Source organism: Glycine soja, chromosome 17, assembly GCF_004193775.1.
Source record: "Glycine soja cultivar W05 chromosome 17, ASM419377v2, whole genome shotgun sequence".
NCBI classification, from domain to species: Eukaryota; Viridiplantae; Streptophyta; class Magnoliopsida; order Fabales; family Fabaceae; genus Glycine; species Glycine soja.
The window spans coordinates 3,924,225-3,944,731 of record NC_041018.1 but is presented as its reverse complement, the minus strand read 5'-3'; the positions used below and the strand labels follow the sequence as shown (position 1 = coordinate 3,944,731).

The 20,507-nt window shown below is 34.3% G+C and overlaps 2 protein-coding genes across 3 annotated transcripts; one reads left to right on the top strand and one right to left on the bottom strand.

Moving 5' to 3' along the window:
• The first annotated feature begins 276 nt into the window (after positions 1–276).
• LOC114391829 (myosin-17-like) lies at positions 277–14,963 on the top strand. The gene is made up of 39 exons (XM_028352812.1): positions 277–527; positions 2,790–2,918; positions 3,215–3,358; positions 3,469–3,614; positions 3,694–3,850; positions 4,029–4,087; positions 4,378–4,537; positions 4,653–4,802; positions 4,881–5,017; positions 5,113–5,259; positions 5,671–5,772; positions 5,846–5,903; positions 6,001–6,102; positions 6,197–6,234; positions 6,475–6,601; positions 6,714–6,884; positions 7,020–7,151; positions 7,273–7,382; positions 7,557–7,617; positions 8,180–8,357; positions 9,170–9,375; positions 9,480–9,599; positions 9,707–9,805; positions 9,915–10,136; positions 10,476–10,615; positions 11,192–11,309; positions 11,399–11,449; positions 11,550–11,630; positions 11,765–11,935; positions 12,063–12,218; positions 12,314–12,520; positions 13,037–13,174; positions 13,256–13,326; positions 13,409–13,508; positions 13,583–13,639; positions 13,715–13,771; positions 13,860–13,940; positions 14,077–14,159; positions 14,276–14,963. The coding sequence occupies exons 1-39, from the start codon at positions 525–527 to the stop codon at positions 14,397–14,399; spliced, it is 4,593 nt and encodes a 1,530-aa protein (XP_028208613.1). The 5' UTR covers positions 277–524; the 3' UTR covers positions 14,400–14,963.
• Positions 14,964–16,789: 1,826 nt separating this feature from the next.
• LOC114391405 (uncharacterized membrane protein C776.05-like) lies at positions 16,790–20,420 on the bottom strand. Of its 2 annotated transcripts, XM_028352408.1 has the most exons (8): positions 20,068–20,420; positions 19,849–19,950; positions 19,646–19,703; positions 19,434–19,534; positions 18,950–19,045; positions 18,771–18,864; positions 17,481–17,718; positions 16,790–17,293 (listed from the first exon to the last, which is right to left on the bottom strand). In XM_028352408.1, exons 1-8 carry the CDS (start codon positions 20,155–20,157, stop codon positions 16,981–16,983), a joined length of 1,092 nt encoding a protein of 363 aa, XP_028208209.1. In that variant the 5' UTR covers positions 20,158–20,420; the 3' UTR covers positions 16,790–16,980. The 2 variants fall into 2 exon arrangements, with proteins under 2 accessions (XP_028208209.1, XP_028208210.1); XM_028352409.1 differs by lacking the exon at positions 18,950–19,045 and having other exon boundaries at positions 20,068–20,419.
• Between the last annotated feature and the right edge of the window lie 87 nt (positions 20,421–20,507).

The window sequence follows — 20,507 nt, the reverse complement described above, 5'->3', positions numbered from 1 at the left end:
ACGTAGTGCAGACCACGAAAATGTCCAGCCTCAGCCTATACCCTCTCCTTCTCACTGGCGGGCCCCACCTGACCATTCAGCCAACAAGAAACCTCAACATTTTAATTTCATTTGATACTTAAAAGAAGACAATGAGAGAGAGAGAGAGAGAGACGCAGCAACTCTCTCACTGTACAGAGAGAAAAAAGGACAGAGAAGCTAAAACTTGTTTTCCGTATATTTATATTAAATTATAATATAATAATCGTGTACAGTAGCTGTCCTCTTATTACCTCATTTCTTCAAAAAGGCTTTGAGAAGAGAGAGAGAAACCAGACTCAAGTCGCTTGCTCGCTCGATACCTTTGGTTTTGTTTTCTTCTTCTTTATCGTTTTCTCCAGCTTCTATTTTTAGCCTCTTCTCTCTCAGAATTGTCGTTCAAACTTCAAAGCTACCGTTCTCTACTGTCCGATCTGGCTCACTGAGTTGCTTTCTCTGCTCGACTCGGATGAGTTAGACCGGAAGATCGCGCCGCATTAATCGCCATGGTAATTTCTCCCTATTCTCTCTCCATCGCCTCCTTTGACTCCTCCTGATGCTCCGTTGAATCTGTTCGACTTCGATTTTTTTTTCTTTTAGAAATTCTTCCGTGTGACTATGATTTGTTTGGGGGATATTGTTTCGTTTCTAGACTAATTTCTTTTTCACGGCTTTTGGATGCTTCTGATTAAATTTTTATTTCTCGAGGTGAAAGTTATGTCAGACGATCCACGCATTACTACTAAAAAGATATTGTGAAATGGAGTTTGGGAATATGAATGGTTGATGAATAAGATTGGGATGATTTTAGTTAGGAAGTGTACACATTTGATAGCTTTTTTGCCTCAAAATACTAAGAAAAATGTAAGTAAGTATTATTATTCAGGAATTGCCATTGAATATATATAGATAGCTAGCTAGCTTAGTTAGGATGATTTGGTATCAAGTGGACGACAACAGTAATAAACCCGTCCTTGCGAGAAATTGTTCATCCGTTATGGTATTTCAAACTATAGAAATTGAAAATATATTGGCGAAACTTTGAGTTAGGTCAGATGGCATCTGTTTTGGCACTTGACTATTGCTCGACTATCAATGATTGTGCTAGTTCAAAGCTGCATGGTGGTCCAGTTATATGCACAACAACTTTGGTGAATGCCAACATTGTTGCTTGTCTTTGCACATACTACTTGTTGACAAAAAACAAATACAAAATTACATTAACTGATAAGCATCCAAGCACTTGGGGAACCCTCCCTTAAAAGCTAGCTATAAAGGGGGAAAACCCTAGCGACTTAAGTATTTCACTGAGCATCCCATGATGTGGGACTCAGGCACCCCATAATACCCAAGTCCCTATCATAGCACTGCCCTTGAGAATTGACGTCTTGGTGGCTGCACTCTACTATGCTTTACTCCATCTTTCTGGTCAGCCCCTTCATAGGTAGTCCTTTTCAAGACACTAGCAACCAGCTTCAATACCATTATTAGCACCCAAACACTTTTGCTAATTTTCAAACCCACACTATACTTCTGGCTTTTGAAGCACACTCATGTTTAGGTGTTGGGAATGTTGGATGCATTTCCCACACTGAAACCTGTATCATTAGTGTGGAACACTCTTTATTTGTCATTTACTTGAAAAAATGTGGATGGACACTAAAAGGACATTAGTATTATAAAAAAATATTGTATATATGTTTTTTTTTTAAATTCAGAAAATGTCAGTGTAAAATGTGATATAAAATATTATAAAATACTGTTTCTTAGTATGTTTTTGTGAGGCTAATTATCATAGATGGTTACAAGAATATGCAAATCTCGATTTTATTTTAGATCTTGTTATGCTGCTATATATATATATATATATGTATATATTTGTGTGTGTGTACTGAGAAAGCCATTGTATATGAGACTGAGGAATAAATATTGAATATTAGATCTTATCATGAATAATTAAGACTTTAAGATTAGTACATGCAAGTCTTGTGGGCTTTTTAACAAGTCACATGACTTTTTTAAGTGACCATTTGTCTTTAAAGAACTTTTAATTTTGGTCATCTAGATTTGCTTTTCTCACTCATAAAAATCTCTCTCACTAAACACACAAGTTTAATTGTCATGCATTGTTAGTGTAAAAAGTTTTACATAGTCAACCAATCAAAAATCACCGCTAGTAACAAACTTACCTTATATGGATGTTTGTGATTGGATGACAATGTAAAAACTGTTTTACACCGTCAGTGCATATGCTAATTTTTTATATATATATTTTAGCTATGTCGGAATGTTTGTGTCAATGTTGTGAGCAGTTTACATGTCGAAGTCCATGCTTTATAGCTTACAATAGTATCTATGATGATTAGCATTTTGATAAGCAAGATATAATGACAAAGCCAGACTACAAATGTGATAATAATTTGCTGTTTATCTTCTTGAAATTATGTAATTGCTTGCAATGATCATTTGCCACTATTTATTTATGGATCTAACATTTGTTACTTTATCCTTTTGTTTTTATTTATTTAAATATTTGTTTTTTAATCGATAATTTTATTATTCTTGCTGTTAAATTATGAACTAATGACATTAAAATGGTGGTATACATTGGTACACTAAATCCTTATGGTTGGCAATGCCATTTATGGCCAGGAGCACATTTGCTTGCATTCATTTCCTCTCATTTGTCTTCAACAACTTGGTTAAATACAAATATTGTTTCCCTGATTTAACATTTTTGCTGTGAATGTTCACTATGTTTGTCTTTGCAGTCTGCACCAGTGAATATTATTGTAGGTTCTCATGTCTGGATTGAAGATCCAGCACAAGCATGGATTGATGGAGAAGTTTCTAAAATCAATGGTGAAGAAGTCCATGCTCGCACCACAGATGGGAAAGCAGTGAGTCAAACTGTCTGTACTGCGTGTTTGTGAGATTGTTTGCATAGATTCTTTGTTCTGTATATTATTTTTTGCTATTGCAAATGCTTTTGAAGTACTCCTCTGTGATTCTAACCGTGTTATATCACTTTCCAAAATGTATAAATTTTTTCATATGCTATATATATATCTTAACTTACAGAAATTCCAACTTCATTCCTACTTTATTATCTAGATCCTTTTGTATAACCAGTAGTAAAACGAGTTATACTAGGGCTTACTATCATGATTGGTTAAGTCTGGAAATCTGGTTGCAGGTTGTCAAAAATATTTCAAAGGTTTTTCCCAAGGATAATGAAGCCCCTCCTGGAGGTGTAGATGATATGACAAAATTGTCTTACTTGCATGAACCAGGAGTTCTGCACAATTTGGCAACTAGATATGAACTCAATGAAATCTATGTAAGATTCTAAATATATATTATTTCATTTTGCACCGAGATTGTTTATATTAAGTAAAAATTGAAACTTATGAATGATACAATCATGCTACTCCTCCATCATCATTGCAGACATATACCGGAAATATCCTGATTGCAATAAATCCTTTTCAAAGATTACCGCATCTATATGATACTCACATGATGGAACAATACAAAGGAGCTGCATTTGGAGAATTGAGTCCCCATGTTTTTGCAGTTGCAGATGTTGCATACAGGTGACTGATAGATGTCAATATCATTTTCTGTTTTATTCTTTTTGTATGGTTTATTAATGTCCGTGTTTATATTCATCAGGGCGATGATTAATGAGGGAAAAAGCAACTCAATCCTGGTTAGCGGTGAGAGTGGGGCTGGAAAGACAGAGACAACAAAAATGCTTATGCGGTATCTTGCATATCTTGGGGGCCGATCTGGAGTAGAAGGGAGGACAGTTGAACAACAAGTTCTCGAAGTATGATATAGTTGCATTTTCTTGTTTTGGATACCCCTTTTTATAGGGCCTTACTCCATAACTTTTAGTTCATTTATATTTTTTTTATTTTATTCTACATTTTGTTAGATATATAGGGTGTTAAAAAAAGTGTGCGAACTGTTTCCTCATACTTGTTTCTGTATTAATTACTTTGCAGTCTAATCCAGTTCTTGAAGCATTTGGCAATGCCAAAACAGTTAGAAACAACAACTCAAGGTGAGTGTTGACAGCTGCATGGCATATCAAGTAAAAGGAAAATTGTCATAAATTGGTTTAGGCAAAGTGATTGTGACTAAGTTACTTCATAGAGAGAAGGGAAGAAGAAACTGTGACAGACCAGTTTGGTTTGTCATCAGTTAAATTCTATTAACTCTTAGAATTGTGGGTTCTGTTTGTCAGCTATATGTTTAACTAAGCAGTAAAAAAAGACATAATACATATTGTTTTTTTGTTCAAACATGATATAACACGGTGCCTGTCATATTCCTCCCAATTTTGAGATGCAGTCGTTTTGGTAAATTTGTTGAGATACAATTTGACAACAAAGGAAGAATCTCTGGGGCAGCTATACGGACATATTTGCTTGAAAGATCCCGTGTCTGTCAACTTTCAGATCCTGAAAGAAATTACCATTGCTTTTACCTTCTCTGTGCAGCACCAGCTGAGGTAAAGTATTCTTTCTTGATATTGAAATGCTTCCTTATCTCTATCACAAAGATTGGCTCCTATATTAAATTATTAATATATTCATATTTAATCATCGCGACTCTCTATTTTATAGGAAAAAGAGAAGTATAAGCTGGGAAGTCCTAGCTCCTTTCATTACTTAAATCAATCCAAAAGCTATGCGCTGGATGGAGTGGATGATGCTGAAGAATATCTTGCTACTCGAAGGGCAATGGATGTTGTTGGAATCAGTGAGGAGGAGCAGGTTAGTCTTTCTGAATCCTATTTGTTAATAAAATGGGACTTTTTAAAGTTGCTTTAATGATATAGCCCTGTATTTCAGGAGGCTATTTTTAGGGTTATTGCAGCAATTTTGCACCTTGGAAATGTTGAATTTGCCAAAGGAGAGGAGATTGACTCTTCTGTCATCAAGGATGAGAAGTCTAGGTTCCATCTTAATGTAACTGCTGAACTTCTAAAGTATGCCCAACATAACCCTTTTATACATTTCTTATGCATTACTGCACTATCATTTCACCAATGTTAAATACATTTTAACATAAAAATTATTGTAGGTGTGATTGTAAGAGCTTGGAAGATGCACTGATCAAGCGTGTGATGGTAACACCAGAGGAGGTTATTACAAGAACCCTTGATCCTGTTGCAGCGCTTGGTAGCAGGGATGCATTAGCTAAAACTATTTATTCCCGTTTGTTTGATTGGTAATGAACCTTTAGCACTACTTTAATGTATAATATTGCAAGTTCTATATAGATCCTCTCTTGCATTAATGTGTTGCAGGAAAGAAAGGACTATCAAAAAGGTCTATAACTTAAAAATTTATTATGTAGAAGAACCTAAACAATTTTATTCTAACCAAAGGAAATTTTATTCACATTCTAATCTGACACATTTAATTTGACTATCAATTGTGAATTTTATTTGCCTGTTATAAATTACTTTAGAATTATGGTAATCACATTTATAGTTGAAATAACCACATGCTAACATTCTGGAATTATTTGTTGTTATCAGTGGTCTCCAGGAATGACATGTGTGATTGGACCAAAATTGTTCTTGATTTCCTTTCTTCAAGGTGTCATATTCTGACAAATTCTCATTATTGCTTCCAGGCTAGTGGAGAAGATTAACAATTCGATTGGGCAAGATCCTAATTCAAAATCTATTATTGGAGTTCTTGATATCTATGGGTTTGAAAGTTTTAAGTTCAATAGGTAAGCTAATGATTTCATCTAGCACCTATTTTTTAGTATTTAGCCTTGAATCTCATAAATTTCTTTTTCTTAGTTTTGAGCAGTTCTGTATTAATTTTACAAATGAGAAGCTGCAACAACATTTTAATCAGGTTTGGTAATTTCTGGTTCAAATTTTTGGTCTATATTCTATAAAAAAAATTCCTGGATAACTGAGTTTTTTTGTTTTTCCCCCCTGAATGACTGCAGCATGTTTTTAAAATGGAACAAGAAGAATACACCAAAGAAGAGATCAATTGGAGTTACATAGAGTTTGTTGATAACCAAGATGTTTTGGATCTAATTGAGAAGGTACTGTTGCTGCTGTATGACCAATTATACTTTTGTTGTTTTCCAACTCAACAAATTCAGGTAATGATGATTTTCACATTCAATCTTTTTGCAGAAGCCTGGAGGAATAATTGCACTTCTTGATGAAGCCTGGTATGCAGATGGGAGTGACTTCATTGCTAATCTAACATTGCTTTTAAGTTTTACGCTAAATAGAAGCTAGACGCATTACCTATTCTGAAGCTACTTTCTCCAACTATCTTATTTTCATACTTGCATGCTATTTCTAATTTGTTTAAAGTAGGATATATATAATAATGTAAGACTTAATATCAGGCATTGCTTAAAATTTGTAATTTGGTTGGACTCATATTAGCCTCCTTTGTGACACAGTATGTTTCCAAAGTCTACACATGAAACTTTTGCTCAGAAATTGTACCAGACATTCAAAAACAACAAGCGCTTCATCAAACCTAAACTTTCTCGGACTAGTTTTACAATATCCCATTATGCAGGGGAGGTAAATACATTTGGTCTTTTTCATTACATCCCTTTTATGATTTTCTACATATTTTTTAATTGTTACTTGAATGTTTTTCTTTCTTCTTTTTGACTATTTTTTCTTTGTCCAGGTGACATATCTAGCTGATATGTTTCTTGACAAAAACAAGGATTATGTGGTGGCTGAACATCAGGATCTGCTCATAGCCTCAAAATGCTCATTTGTGGCTGGTCTATTCCCCCCTTCTCCAGAGGAGTCTTCAAAATCATCGAAGTTCTCTTCAATAGGATCTCGCTTCAAGGTATTATTAATTCTTACCACTCATTCTTAACTCTATTATAATTTGTTATCAGTCTTTGACATTCCTGTCTCAGATATCTGGGTTTTTTTTTTTATGTTAAGCACATAATAAATGACACATTTCTGAAACATGTAGCTACAACTTCAATCTTTGATGGAGACCCTGAATTCAACAGAACCTCACTATATCAGATGTGTGAAGCCAAATAATGTTCTCAAGCCTGCTATCTTTGAAAATCTCAATATTATCCAACAATTGCGCTGTGGTGTGAGTATATCATGGTCTTTCTTTGTCTTCATTGCCTTTATATAATTGAGCAAAGAAGGAATAATATGTTTGGCACATGTTTACACTTGATGATTGTTTGTCTAATTGTTATTTGCTTTAGGGTGTTCTTGAGGCAATTAGAATCAGCTGTGCTGGATATCCTACCAGACGGACCTTTTATGAATTTCTTAACCGATTTGGTGTTCTTGCCCCTGAAGTTCTGGATGGAAAGTAAAGCTCATCTCCCTTTTGGGCTGTTTTTATCTTTAAAAAATTGGAAAAGTGCTTTTGGTTTGTATTTCTGTGATTTCTGGGGAAGTTACTTATTATCTATTGCTTAACTCTTAGCTCGCTTGCTTTTTGTCTCCATTTATGTGTTATTTGTTTTTACCTGTTCCTTTTCAGCTATGATGACAAGGTTGCATGCCAAATGATCCTGGATAAAATGGGTATGAAAGGCTATCAGGTGATACTCCTTGGTCCTTACAACTTGATATGTTGACAATGGTGTGTGGGAGGGTCAGTTTTAGGAAAGCGGATCAGTGAGCCATGCCCTACTATTTTCCCAAATAATTGTCACCCTGCATTTGAAAACCGATATCTGATTTGGTTTTTTAACATGGTGGTCAATCCATTGCCAAACATTTGCAGCTAAAATACTTTATCAAACTAACAAAGAACATGGTTATGATGGTGATGCATTAAAATACCCAACTATCTTAAGAGGCTTATGGAGCTTCTGAAACAACTTTATGCTAATTCTTGTAGACTATCCCGGGGAAAAAGTTTCTTTGAATTTGAAGACCAAATAGAAGTATAAGCTTATTGGCATATCCGCTTGTTTGATCCACTCTTTAACTTCTCCATCAGTATAACCTGTAGTGATTCCTGAACTTCTTAATTAGAAAATTGCTTTATTTTTTATTTCATTATTATTACCTTTTCAACATTATACTATATGGAAGTCTATCTGTATGAATTGATTTTCTAAGCCATGTAATCTTACGAGATCTATGATGGTTTACCAGATAGGCAAGACAAAGGTTTTCCTAAGAGCTGGCCAGATGGCTGAATTGGATGCAAGAAGAGCAGAGGTTCTTGGAAATGCTGCTAGAATCATCCAGAGGCAAATACGTACCCATATTGCACGCAAGGAATTCATTGAATTGCGCCGAGCTGCAATTTGCTTGCAATCTACTTTGCGAGGTATCCTTATTCCTTATTTCTATCAAATATGTTTGCTTTGTTTTTTATTGCTTATTTGTTTGGTAGTTCATTACCATAACTGCATGTTTGGACTAACTAAATTTCTAGAACAAAAATGTTTTTTCTTTCCATCCTTCAAAATTTCTCTAGGTAAGATTTTAATAGTAATCTGTCTTGAATGCAAAATGAAACCAATCCAAACATACACATAGACAATCTCTTGTATGAACAAGCTGTTGATATTGATATGTATTATTTAGGAGTGTTTGCTGGCCAGATTCCATTATCTTTTAGTACTAATAGTAGATTGTAGATGGCAATCTACTATTGGTACTGAAAGGTACACATAGCTTTAGCTGGTGATGTCTGATGATATTACCTGAAATTCTTCCTTCATGGATATAGGACTTAAATTATCAACTCATAAACTACTAAAACTGAAGTGAGGCTGAACGGTAGTAAAAAGACCCTTAGATCTGTCTACAAATCCCCAATCCACCAAATATGAAAGTTACCCATCTTTTCCCTTAAATGCAGTTAGGAACTAAAGGGAAATATGGATATTTTGAGTTGTGACAAATTGGTCTTGCTATCAACATATAAGTCTTGTTTCTTTACTCATTAAACCTTTGTTCTATAAATCCCCCTGTTGGTATACTTGTGTTAGTGTTCATGGCATTATAAAATTCATGCTGCCTTAAATCAGTTGGGATTTTCTCGTAATGTAGGTTTCTTTCTCATGGTTTGGTCTTATATAAACTACTTATCTTAATCTGATGCTGTTTCTTATGGTGCTTTTCAATAACAAATAGGAATATTGTCCCGGAAGCTTTATGAGCAGTTGCGACGTGAAGCAGGAGCTGTAAAAATACAAAAGAAATTCAAAGGATACATTGCCAGAAAATCATACGTAACGGCACGATCATCTGCAATTATACTGCAAACAGGTTTAAGGGCTATGAAAGCTCGTGATGAATTTAGATTTAGAAAGCAAACAAAGGCTGCAACTTACATCCAGGTGCTGTTGTTGATCTTCTTCGTAGTTAGACTGTTAATTAAGAAAATGAAATCATGTAACCGTTTTACTTGCCTTACTATAATTATCTGTGTTTACCTCTTCAGGCTTATTTGCGTCGGCTAATTGCATATTCATATTATAAAAGATTGCAAAAGGCTGCAGTTGTTACTCAATGTGGTTGGAGGAGAAGGGTTGCTAGAAGGGAACTTAGAATGCTTAAAATGGTTTGAATAATACTTTCTCTGTTATGGTGTTTCTTGTGTAATATGGTGTACTTAGTCTTGTTTTATAAAAAGTTGCTTTGGGAGTAATATTTTGTAACTGCATTCAGGCTGCAAGAGAAACAGGGGCCCTCAAAGAAGCTAAGGACAAACTAGAAAAGCGTGTTGAAGAACTTACTTGGCGTTTGCAAATTGAGAAGCGTTTGAGGGTAACATCATTATCATATATTTACATGAATTTTAATTTCCATGTTAATAGCTGATATTAATGATGCAATTTTTAATGCCATAAACTTGCCTTATTTTAACTTGTTACAGACTGATTTGGAAGAGGAAAAGGCACAAGAAACTGCTAAGTTACAGGAAGCTTTACATGCAATGCAAATACAAGTAGAAGAAGCAAATGCCAGGGTCATCAAAGAGCGTGAGGCAGCACGAAAGGCCATTGAAGAAGCACCTCCAGTTGTTAAGGAGACACCTGTTATAATTGAAGATACTGAAAAGATTAATTCATTATTGGCTGAAGTCAATAGTTTGAAGGTAGGGAATTGATCATATTGACAATACATCAGTAATTTCTAAATTCATAACATTTTCTGATACAAATTATTTTTATGTTTCTTATAAAAAATATTTAAATAGGCAAATGGATTTTTTTTTATACTTTTTTTATTTTTAACCTTTAATTTCAAAAGATATCAAAGAAATATGAAAGTAATTACAAGTACATATTATATGCTGAATTGCTCGCAGATCATCCTGCAATCTGAATTCAATTAAAATTGGAGTTATCTTGTGTAGTAGTTGTGGGGATACTATACGTATTTACGATGAACAATTGTAAATTTATTGAGAACCCTTATTTAATCTCTCATACAGGAATCACTGCTATTGGAAAAAGAGGCTAAAGAAGAGGCCAGAAAAGCTCAGGCTGAGGCTGAAGCTAGAAATAAAGAGATGGTTAAAAAGGTTGAAGATTCTGACCGCAAAGTGGATCAACTTCAAGAATTGGTTCAGAGGTCAGTAAAGTTTGAGCAGAAAAAAAGATCTATTTAGTTTTCAGCACTTGTTCCATAGTTTTAAATTATTTCATAAGAATGAATGAATCATTTTCAGTTTCTGATGACATCCCTAATGTATCACATTTTAAAAATAACAACTAGAGTGTTAGATATAAAACCATTCATGTGCTTGCTGCCCCCATTCTTATATATATATATATTTTGAAATAAAGCACACTATAGGTGAGTCTGTGCATTATCTACACTTTAAGTCTAAAGAGCTCGTGTGAGGACTGAGGAGGCATGTTAAGTTGGTTTATGATACCTAGCCTAAATATATTGAATTTCATATTTAACTCAAATTGACTTTTCTATCCCCCAACCCTGCAATGCATCTAGGAATTAATTATTCCTATCGTAGTTCGTCTTCAACTGTTATCAACCATTCTCTTACATCTGTTCTTCATGTGTGTAACTGTTTTTTATGCCTTTGGATGCATTATACAGTTATATGTTTCTCCCTTGCCCTTTAATAAGCATCTATACCTGCCTTAATATGAAATCTAATCAAAATTTTCAAATTCTATTATGCAGATTGGAGGAAAAGATTTCCAATGCAGAGTCAGAAAATCAAGTTCTTCGTCAGCAAGCACTGGCTGTATCACCAACTGGAAAAGCTCTATCTGCGAGACCAAGGACAGTGATTATTCAGGTAAGATAATAAAATACAAGGTCATTACTTGACATTATAATGTATGGAGAGAGATTCCCAATGAGATTTATTTCATACACAATATGCAGAGGACACCTGAAAATGGGAATGCTCTAAATGGTGAAGCAAAAATTGGATCGGTAAGAACATTGTTGTTTTGTACAAGTATGTTTTAGCAATTAACTTCGCTGTAATGGATGGTTTTGTTTAATTTGTTTAATTCTCGTCTATATGTTTCAGGATATGACTCTTGCTGTATCCAATGTGCGTGAACCTGAATCTGAGGGAAAACCACAAAAATCTCTCAATGAGAAGCAGCAAGTGAGTGGCTACATAGATTGATTGAGTAATCTAAATCTGTTACAAATAGTTAAAACCAAATTTTCAATTTAAATCCCCCCCCCCCCCCCAATTTTCTGGTTGATTCCTCTTAAAAATTTCATTTTCTTGTTCAGGAAAACCAGGACTTGTTGATCAAGTGCATAACACAAGATTTGGGATTTTCTGGGGGCAAACCTGTTGCTGCATGTGTCATATATAAATGTCTTCTCCACTGGAGGTCATTTGAAGTTGAAAGGACAAGTGTATTTGACCGTATAATTCAAACAATAGCTTCAGCTGTTGAGGTAAGTTGACTCTTTTGGATTACTTGTATATTGGTCATGACGTGGTGCTTTTGCATTTAAAAGTTCTTGTGCCAATTTCTGAAATACCAAAAAAATGTTACTAACAGTGAATTCTGCACCATTGAAGGCCCAGGATAATACTGATGTATTAGCCTATTGGTTGTCTAATACATCTACTTTGTTGTTGCTACTCCAACGCACTCTTAAAGCTAGTGGAGCTGCTAGCTTAACACCACAGCGGCGGAGAACAGCGTCATCTTCTCTGTTTGGAAGAATGTCTCAAGTATGAAGCAACTTCATATCCTTTCTGAAAAATACTTTATCCGTTTATGTGGATTTTATTCATCTTACAATTTTGGTTGCTTTCTGTGATTCCAGGGGCTAAGGGCGTCTCCCCAAAGTGCTGGATTGTCATTTCTAAATGGTCGAGGTCTTAATAGACTGGATGATTTACGACAAGTAGAAGCAAAATATCCAGCACTGCTGTTTAAGCAGCAGCTTACTGCCTTCCTTGAAAAAATATATGGAATGATAAGAGACAACCTAAAAAAGGAGATATCTCCATTACTTGGACTGTGTATACAGGTAAATAGATGTTACATTTTTGGAGGAGTGGGGGTGGGTGGAAATTAAAATTTTGTGAAATTATCGTTGCTTAAGGAGCTTGAGCAATTACCAAATCATGTGGGTTATAATTTAATTTTTAAGTGAATGTCATCTGATATTTATACTAGTTGTACAAGTCACAAGAGTCACAACTAATGTTTATTTTAATTCAACAAAAAATGTTTTTTTTTTTATTGAATATCAGACATGCAGGACACATTTGAAGGCGGCAGTGTGACCTGTAGTAACTGCTGAAGATTGATAACTAGTAAAGAAAACATTTTCTCCTTTACGCGATTGATTAGAAATAAATCCATAGAAAAGAACAGTTTTCATCTGCTAATTGCAACTAAAATAAATTGTTTACAAGCAATCCCTAAATCACTAGTTGATTTTGTGCACGTCCTTCGGTCAAGCTACCTAGTAATTAACAAGGTTAACTCTTGTGTTTTTATTTGTTTATTTATCTTGTTTTTGTGATAAAAACAATTGCAGGCTCCAAGAAACTCGCGTCAAAGTCTAGTAAAAGGACGTGCACAGGCAAATGCAGTTGCTCAGCAAGCTTTAATTGCTCACTGGCAAAGTATTGTGAAAAGCTTAAACAATTATCTAAAGATAATGAAAGCCAACTATGTGAGTTTCACTTTCAATGTCTGTATTTCCATAGTCTGAATATGGATATATGATCTTAACCAATCATGTCTGGTTTAACAGGCACCCCCTTTCTTGGTCCGAAAAGTGTTCACTCAAATATTCTCATTCATCAATGTTCAATTATTCAATAGGTAATCTCTCTCCCTCCTTGCATTGCATGCCATATTGCAGAATTCAGACTCTTTCATGGGCTTAATCTGATAATTACTGCAGTCTTCTGTTGCGTCGGGAGTGTTGTTCGTTTAGCAATGGAGAGTATGTAAAAACAGGTCTGGCTGAATTAGAGCAGTGGTGCATCGAGGCAACGGAGGAGGTGAGCAACAAGCAACCATTTCAGATCTTACTTTTTCCATTTTTAAAATCTAAACCCCCGATCTTTCTGTACAGTATACTGGCTCTGCTTGGGAGGAACTGAAACATATCAGGCAGGCTGTTGGATTCTTGGTAAGAGTTACTTCTATACAAATTCATTTTGTTGTTGATTATCTCTGAAACTTCTGACTCATTCTTCAATCTCAGGTGATACATCAAAAACCCAAAAAGTCCCTGAATGAAATTACAAAGGAGCTTTGCCCAGTGGGTTCCTTCTTCCTTTCTGCCTACTATTTATGACCTCACACTTCACACTGATTCTCTTACTAAGTATAGTATTCTTCTGCTATAGGTTCTCAGTATACAACAGTTATACAGGATAAGTACAATGTACTGGGATGACAAATACGGCACTCACAGTGTGTCTACGGACGTAAGTTATCCTTGCTAATTTGTGTTACTAATCTGTTAGCAATATTTGTATTGGTTGGGTATGTATATCTTGTGAACATTTCCCAAGATGGACCACCTGCAATGTGATAAATCTCGACATCTCTGATTATATGCAGGTTATAACAAACATGAGAGCTATGATGTCTGAGGACTCTAATAATGCTGTCAGCACTTCTTTCCTGTTAGATGATGACTCGAGGTATGCTATCAACTTCAGCAAACAATTTAATGTTTCATTACATGTCTTGGTCTTTGCTGTAGCATTTCTTCTTAAACCTTGAAATGTTTCATTACATGTCTTGGTCTTTGCTGCAGCATTCCGTTTTCGGTGGATGACATTTCCAAATCAATGCAACAAGTAGAAGTAGCAGACGTGGATCCTCCTCCGTTGATACGTGAGAACTCAGGATTTGGGTTCTTACTAGCACGGTTGGAGTGATACGAGTACCCGGTGATTATTGTATCTGATGCTCCATCTCGTGGCTATCCTCAGGGTATTGCACCAAGGTGCAGGTGCCAAGCTGTGCATATAATTTCGTTGTATTCACGTGTATAGTGTATTTTAGCCAACTCAGGCTTCTAACATTGGTTTGTTGCCTGGGTTAATTCATTTTTACCCCTCAAGTTTCATCAACGCTAGGGGTTTTGTTCCGAAGCCATGTCACTATTGATGCATGTCATGTGACAAATGGCGGTCATAGGTAAGAGCTGGTGTCCAGGCATTCTGTCACACCTGCCAGGGTTCTTTTTCCATATGGGTTGGTTTTCAAGTGTTAAATGTGGATGCAATTAGTGACTCCATGTATTTTATAGGTGAGCATATTTGTTTCATGCGATTACTTTTTTGTATTTACTTGTGCAATATTCTTTCTTTCTTTTTTCAAAGTTAAACTTAAGATAGTTTTTTTTTTTTGAACGACTGAGTTATAATGGAAGATGACTCAGTGCACCTGTACAGACATGAGATCATTTATTTGAGTTTCATTTCTTTTTAAGAGTTAAACTGTATCTTGAAATATCATGTTGAAAACTACTTGGAGGACTAGCGTTATGTGAATCAGAAGTTGAAATTTCAACTTGAAATTTACATCTAGAAGTTGCCAGTTTCTTAATCTCAGAACGCAATCACTTTCTGCATCTTCTCCTTGGAAATATGCATATACTTCAATTACCCATGTTTCTTCTCCTTGGAAATATATACTTCATAAAGCAAGTTGATTAAAAGACGGAAAAAGATGCAGAAATTTGTCAAGCTTACATTCATGTCAATTTATTTTAAAGTATATATTCATGTCAATTACTACGTACCAATTTCTTATGCTAGTTTAGCCGATAAAAAAACTTGTGTTAGTTGATCTCTGCATTAGGTTGTCCTGGAACTATCTTTTAATATACATAAGAGTGTAAAACTATGTAAAATAAGAGAAATACATCACCACTTTCAATGTATTGTTAATTTTCTTCTATATTCTTATTTTAAAAATTATTAATTAGATAAATCATACTCATTGATGGAAATACTTGTCCATTAAAAAGTGAGTAATATCATTAAATATAACCACTCAAACCATTTAATTCAACGGATATTCTTGGAATAAAAATTAAGTTTATGATATTATTATTTCAATTTAAATTCTTTTAAGTTATTAAAGATAATGAATTAATAATGAGATAAGAAATTGTTTACCACTACTTGCATAAGATGATTATCAAAGAAAAAAATTGTAACAAAAAATTAGCATAAAGCTCCTCAAAATTAACAAATAGATTTATTTTTAGAGTTGGAAAATGAAGATATTTTTAATGTTATTTGGACGGTGAATAATATAAAATCATGTTTATAAAATAAATAAAAAAGAAATTTTTTAAAAGTAGATTATCATAGTATATTTAGGTGAAAAAGGGTAGAGTAAAAATTTAAGAAAATAAAATATATAGTACGAAATAATACACGGATGTCCTTATTTTCTTTTTTTTGGACGAAAGATGTCCTTATCATTATATGATGAAATATAAATATTATATCTCTAAATTAAGCATATTATTTTATAAATGGTATAAAATTTATAATAACTATTAATATAAAAAATAAATAATTAATATTTAAATTATTTGAAAATATAAATATTCATCAACAAATAATTTATAAAGTTATAACATTTATGATTTTATAATGCAAGTCAGTAATAGAAATTATATATATATTGACACCGCTATCTTTCTATCTCTCTATGATCGATAGGCCTTCCTACTAACCTTATCTCCAAAGCCCACCAATATTCCCCAATCACAACTCCAACTCCAACCCCACCAACAACCAACACCCACCACCATGCAAGGTGTTTGGAACAGGCAAACATATCTATCACCTAATTTAGAAAAACAGGCAAGCTACAAAATTGAAATTGTTTGAATACAACTATAAATAAGAAATTTCACAACGAATAAAAACCAACATGTTGAATAATATATAGCAAGTGGCCAGACCCATATATTTACTGCTTAAGGTTTTAGGTTATAAATAAAGGTGTGATGGATTAAAATTTTTGTGTAGAAGAGTTTTGTAATATTTAATCAAGACTATTATATTTTTTTAAAAGATTATCAAAATGTGCTATATTTTTAATTGATAATTTTTACAATTTATAAAGTCTTATATTCTTTTGACATAAAATTATTATATTCTTACGAAATTTTTTAAAATAAAAATAATTTTTATGTCAAAATAATCTTTTAAAATATTCACCCCTATAATGTCAAGTTTATCCTTATGGTTAATTGACTTAATGAAGAGATAGTAGTGATGGAATTTTCAATCCAAATAAAAAGTAAAGTAAAAAAAGACAATTTTGATTTAAGACAACCAAAGCCACAGCCCACCCACCCATAACCGTATTTTTCAGTAAAAAGAAATCAACAAATACAATTACAACTTCAAAATACGCGGATATTAGTTGAGCAAGGAGTGAGATGTCACAACAACATTGTTTTAACTTCCTAGTTCCTGTCATTTTCCATCTCTATTGATGATCATGATTGGGTTGAGCTTCAACAGGTTGCATCTCTGATTTCTTTTTCTCCTTAAGAATTGCCTGTCTAGGCATTACCTCTAACAGAAAACTTCCTCCGTTCCATATTGAGGCAGAAACCTTTAGTATTTGAAAAACTACATGCAATTCATATGACAAGAATATGGGGACAGTAAGTGCCATGGTTGCCACCGTAAATATGCCTTGAAGAAAAATGTACATCAGCATGCGATTTTGATCCCCAAGCAACCCACTTAAGCGCCACCATATATTGTTTGCTTTCTGAGCCTTTTTTGAGAGTTCCCTATGAAACAATGAAAGTCAATATAATGAGAGAAGTGAAGGGAGGATCTATTCAACCAATCCAAAACACATAAAAGCATCTTAAACTTTGAAGTTTTAACCCATACCAGAACTTCTATTTGAACAGTAGAAGGTTGTTTCTTATGAACATAGAAGGGTAGGGAAGTATATGCATATTCATTGGGTACCTGTAGGAAGTCATGACTTCGGGATCTCTTAAAAGCCTTTGTCTGCGTAATACATTGACAATGAGGAAGTATAGAACCTGCCACAAAGTGTAAGCAACCAAGGGTACCAGAAACAGCCATGTCCAGAGATAGGATTTATCTTCGATGTATGGCCACGTAGGTCTTCTAGCAGTTCCCTCTGGATGCATGGCTTCAAAGGTTGCAGGATTCCACCATCGAATAGTAAAGAAAACCAATCCTGGAAAGAACTACTGAGTTAAAGGCATAGTAAAAACAAAATGGATACAATAAGAAACATAAAGTTGGGCATATCTATCAAAAGTCTGTTCTGCTAGTTTCATATTTTAAACAACGTGAGATGTCTATGATGTTCAACAAAACTACTTTGTAGAAAGCGTGACTATACTAAATACTAAAAATGATACAATAGAAAACATAGTTTTAGCAAATCTATCACAAGTTCAACCCACTGCTTGCTTATATTTAACAATATGATATCTAGCAAGAAAATGGGATAAGTGTCTAAATGCCTCAATGAGGACAGTTGGACAAAAATAGCAAATTATGTCTGACAGGAAGAAGAGAGGATAGAATCTAAACAATCTGAAATGGATATTGCTTTGATGTGAAGGATGAGATATTATGAGATATCATATTTTTCATATATTGTCTCTTCCTCAAGCTAAAGCTTAATTGGTTTTAAGCTTGTTACAAATGAATCCTTGGGGCTAGAAAGGCAACTCAAGGATGCTGCAGAAATCAGATAGATAAGCACTGTTAGAAATATAACTCAGCAGTAATAAAAAAAGAAATATATATATATATATATATATATATATATATAACTCAGCAAGACAGCTGGAATAATCATCAGCCCAAAGAGTAGGTTGGACTGTTGCATGACCAAGGAAAAATAGGCTTCATTGGAAGGGTCATTAACAGAAATTTCTTAGCTAACAGTTATAAACATCAAGAACTAAAACTTCCCCAAATTCGTCAAAAACAGCATTTGGATTTTGGAAGCTTCATAGCAGTAAAAAGTTGGATATAAAATTTGGTGTGAATGATGTTATGTGATATGATGTCATATTTTTCATATATTCTCACAATATTCTTAATAGCACATACACTGAACATTGTTGTCTAGATAAAAAGCAGAACCTTACACCCAATATTTGACTATTGAAGGTAGAAGTCAGTAATTATTGTAGCAGAAGCCTACAATTTCCCAGAATTTCTTTTTCTTGCTGAAAAAAATAAGAGAAACTATAAGATGAAATTATAATTTACCAGGTAATAGATGGATAAGAACACTGACAATTTTGTCAAGAGAACTGAAAACCAAGCTGCAGCGCCAAACAATCAAAGCCCATGCTAATGGCCCCTGCAAAAGCTCTTGAATAAGACACAATTGACTGATGAATCATTCTTTGGCCAAGGAGTCAAATTACCATGGATAATGCTCTTACCTCCGCAAAAGAAAAGCAAACCATGAAAAGCTTCTCATTTGATGAGTAAAAAAGAAGATCAATCAAAAATATTGTATTGGCATAATAGCAAAAATCCTGAAACATGGGCAATCGTGTAACTAAACTTTCATTGCAGGAAACTCATAAAACAATAATATCAGTACTGTATCTGCGTGATAATGAATTAGTGATTAATGGGAAAATAGACACTATTCTAACTATTTTAATTATTAACACATGGAAACACAGTTTAATATGACAATGCCCTTGTCATTACTATTAGAGCTTCCAGGTCTAAAAGATCTAACCAATCAGATTAATGTCTTAAAAATTAATCCAATCAAATTAATCACACATCATAACTATGTTGGTAGTTGGTAATTCACTTAACCATTCTTTTTGCTAACTTTTCTATTGTTAAACCACAATACACCATACAAGTACAGTGCACTTCAGGAACAGAATTTGTGATATGTCAGCTTACCAGTAGATAGTAATGCCATTTCTTGGACCTATAGTATATCCAACGAAGAGGAACAAAGATGACGTAAAACAAACAATATACATAGGGAATATCTTGGGGTCCTGCCAAGAAAAACAAAATGGCAAAAAAGAAAAGAACGAAACTAAGAATCCACATTTATTGAAAAACATTCCACAACACTGCAAATGCATCAGCGAGACTTGTCAACTTACGTGCCCCTAAAAGGAAGCAAAATCCACCAAAACCGAGGACTCCCGCGAGATGGGTCACCTGAACATTTATGAAAGAGTGATTAACAATTAAAGCATGCTCAATATTTTGACTATCCATGATAAACTCATTGAATTGTTCAACACCCAGATAATAATTTTTAAAAAAAGCAAACATTTTGAAATAGAAAAACGAAAAAAGTGACCTTGTTGATGAACCTTTCGTGTTCCTCAGCTTGTTTGGCAATCTTAACGGCCTGTTTGGAAAGCATTTGCTTGGTCTGCACAGCTTGTTTGGACAGCATCTCCTGCGTTGAGCCAAAAGTAAAACCAAACAAGACCCACATCGTAAAAATCAAGAAAGAATCATGTGTGGCGTCGAAAATCAAATGAAAAACATAACATGGTTTGGGTTTTAGTTTGACCTTAGATCTGTCCCTGAACCTCTGTCTGGGCTTTGGAGGGGATTCGTCACCATTGGAATACTCTGCTGCATGGTCTTCGGTGTCAGACATATTTACTGCACAGTGGTGAACGCGAAGACAGAGGTGGCGGTGTTTTGATTGGAGTTATCCAATTCACGACAAGCAAATCAAGCCTTGCAATGAAATGGAAGCTTTAACTCTCAAATGGAACTATCTGGTTAATCATTTACATGCACACGCCTTTTTTTTTTTAAGCCTCAACTTGAATACCTGATAGTGCTTCTCCCTTGGTTTCGAGATCAAGGGTAATCTCCAGCAACAAGAAGGAAAAGGAAAGGTTGAAGATAACTTTTCTGCTTTATTCATTGCTTTAAGTGATATTTATAACAACCAAAAGCTGTTCTAGACTGTTCTACTGCAGCTCGTGCTTATCCGAAATC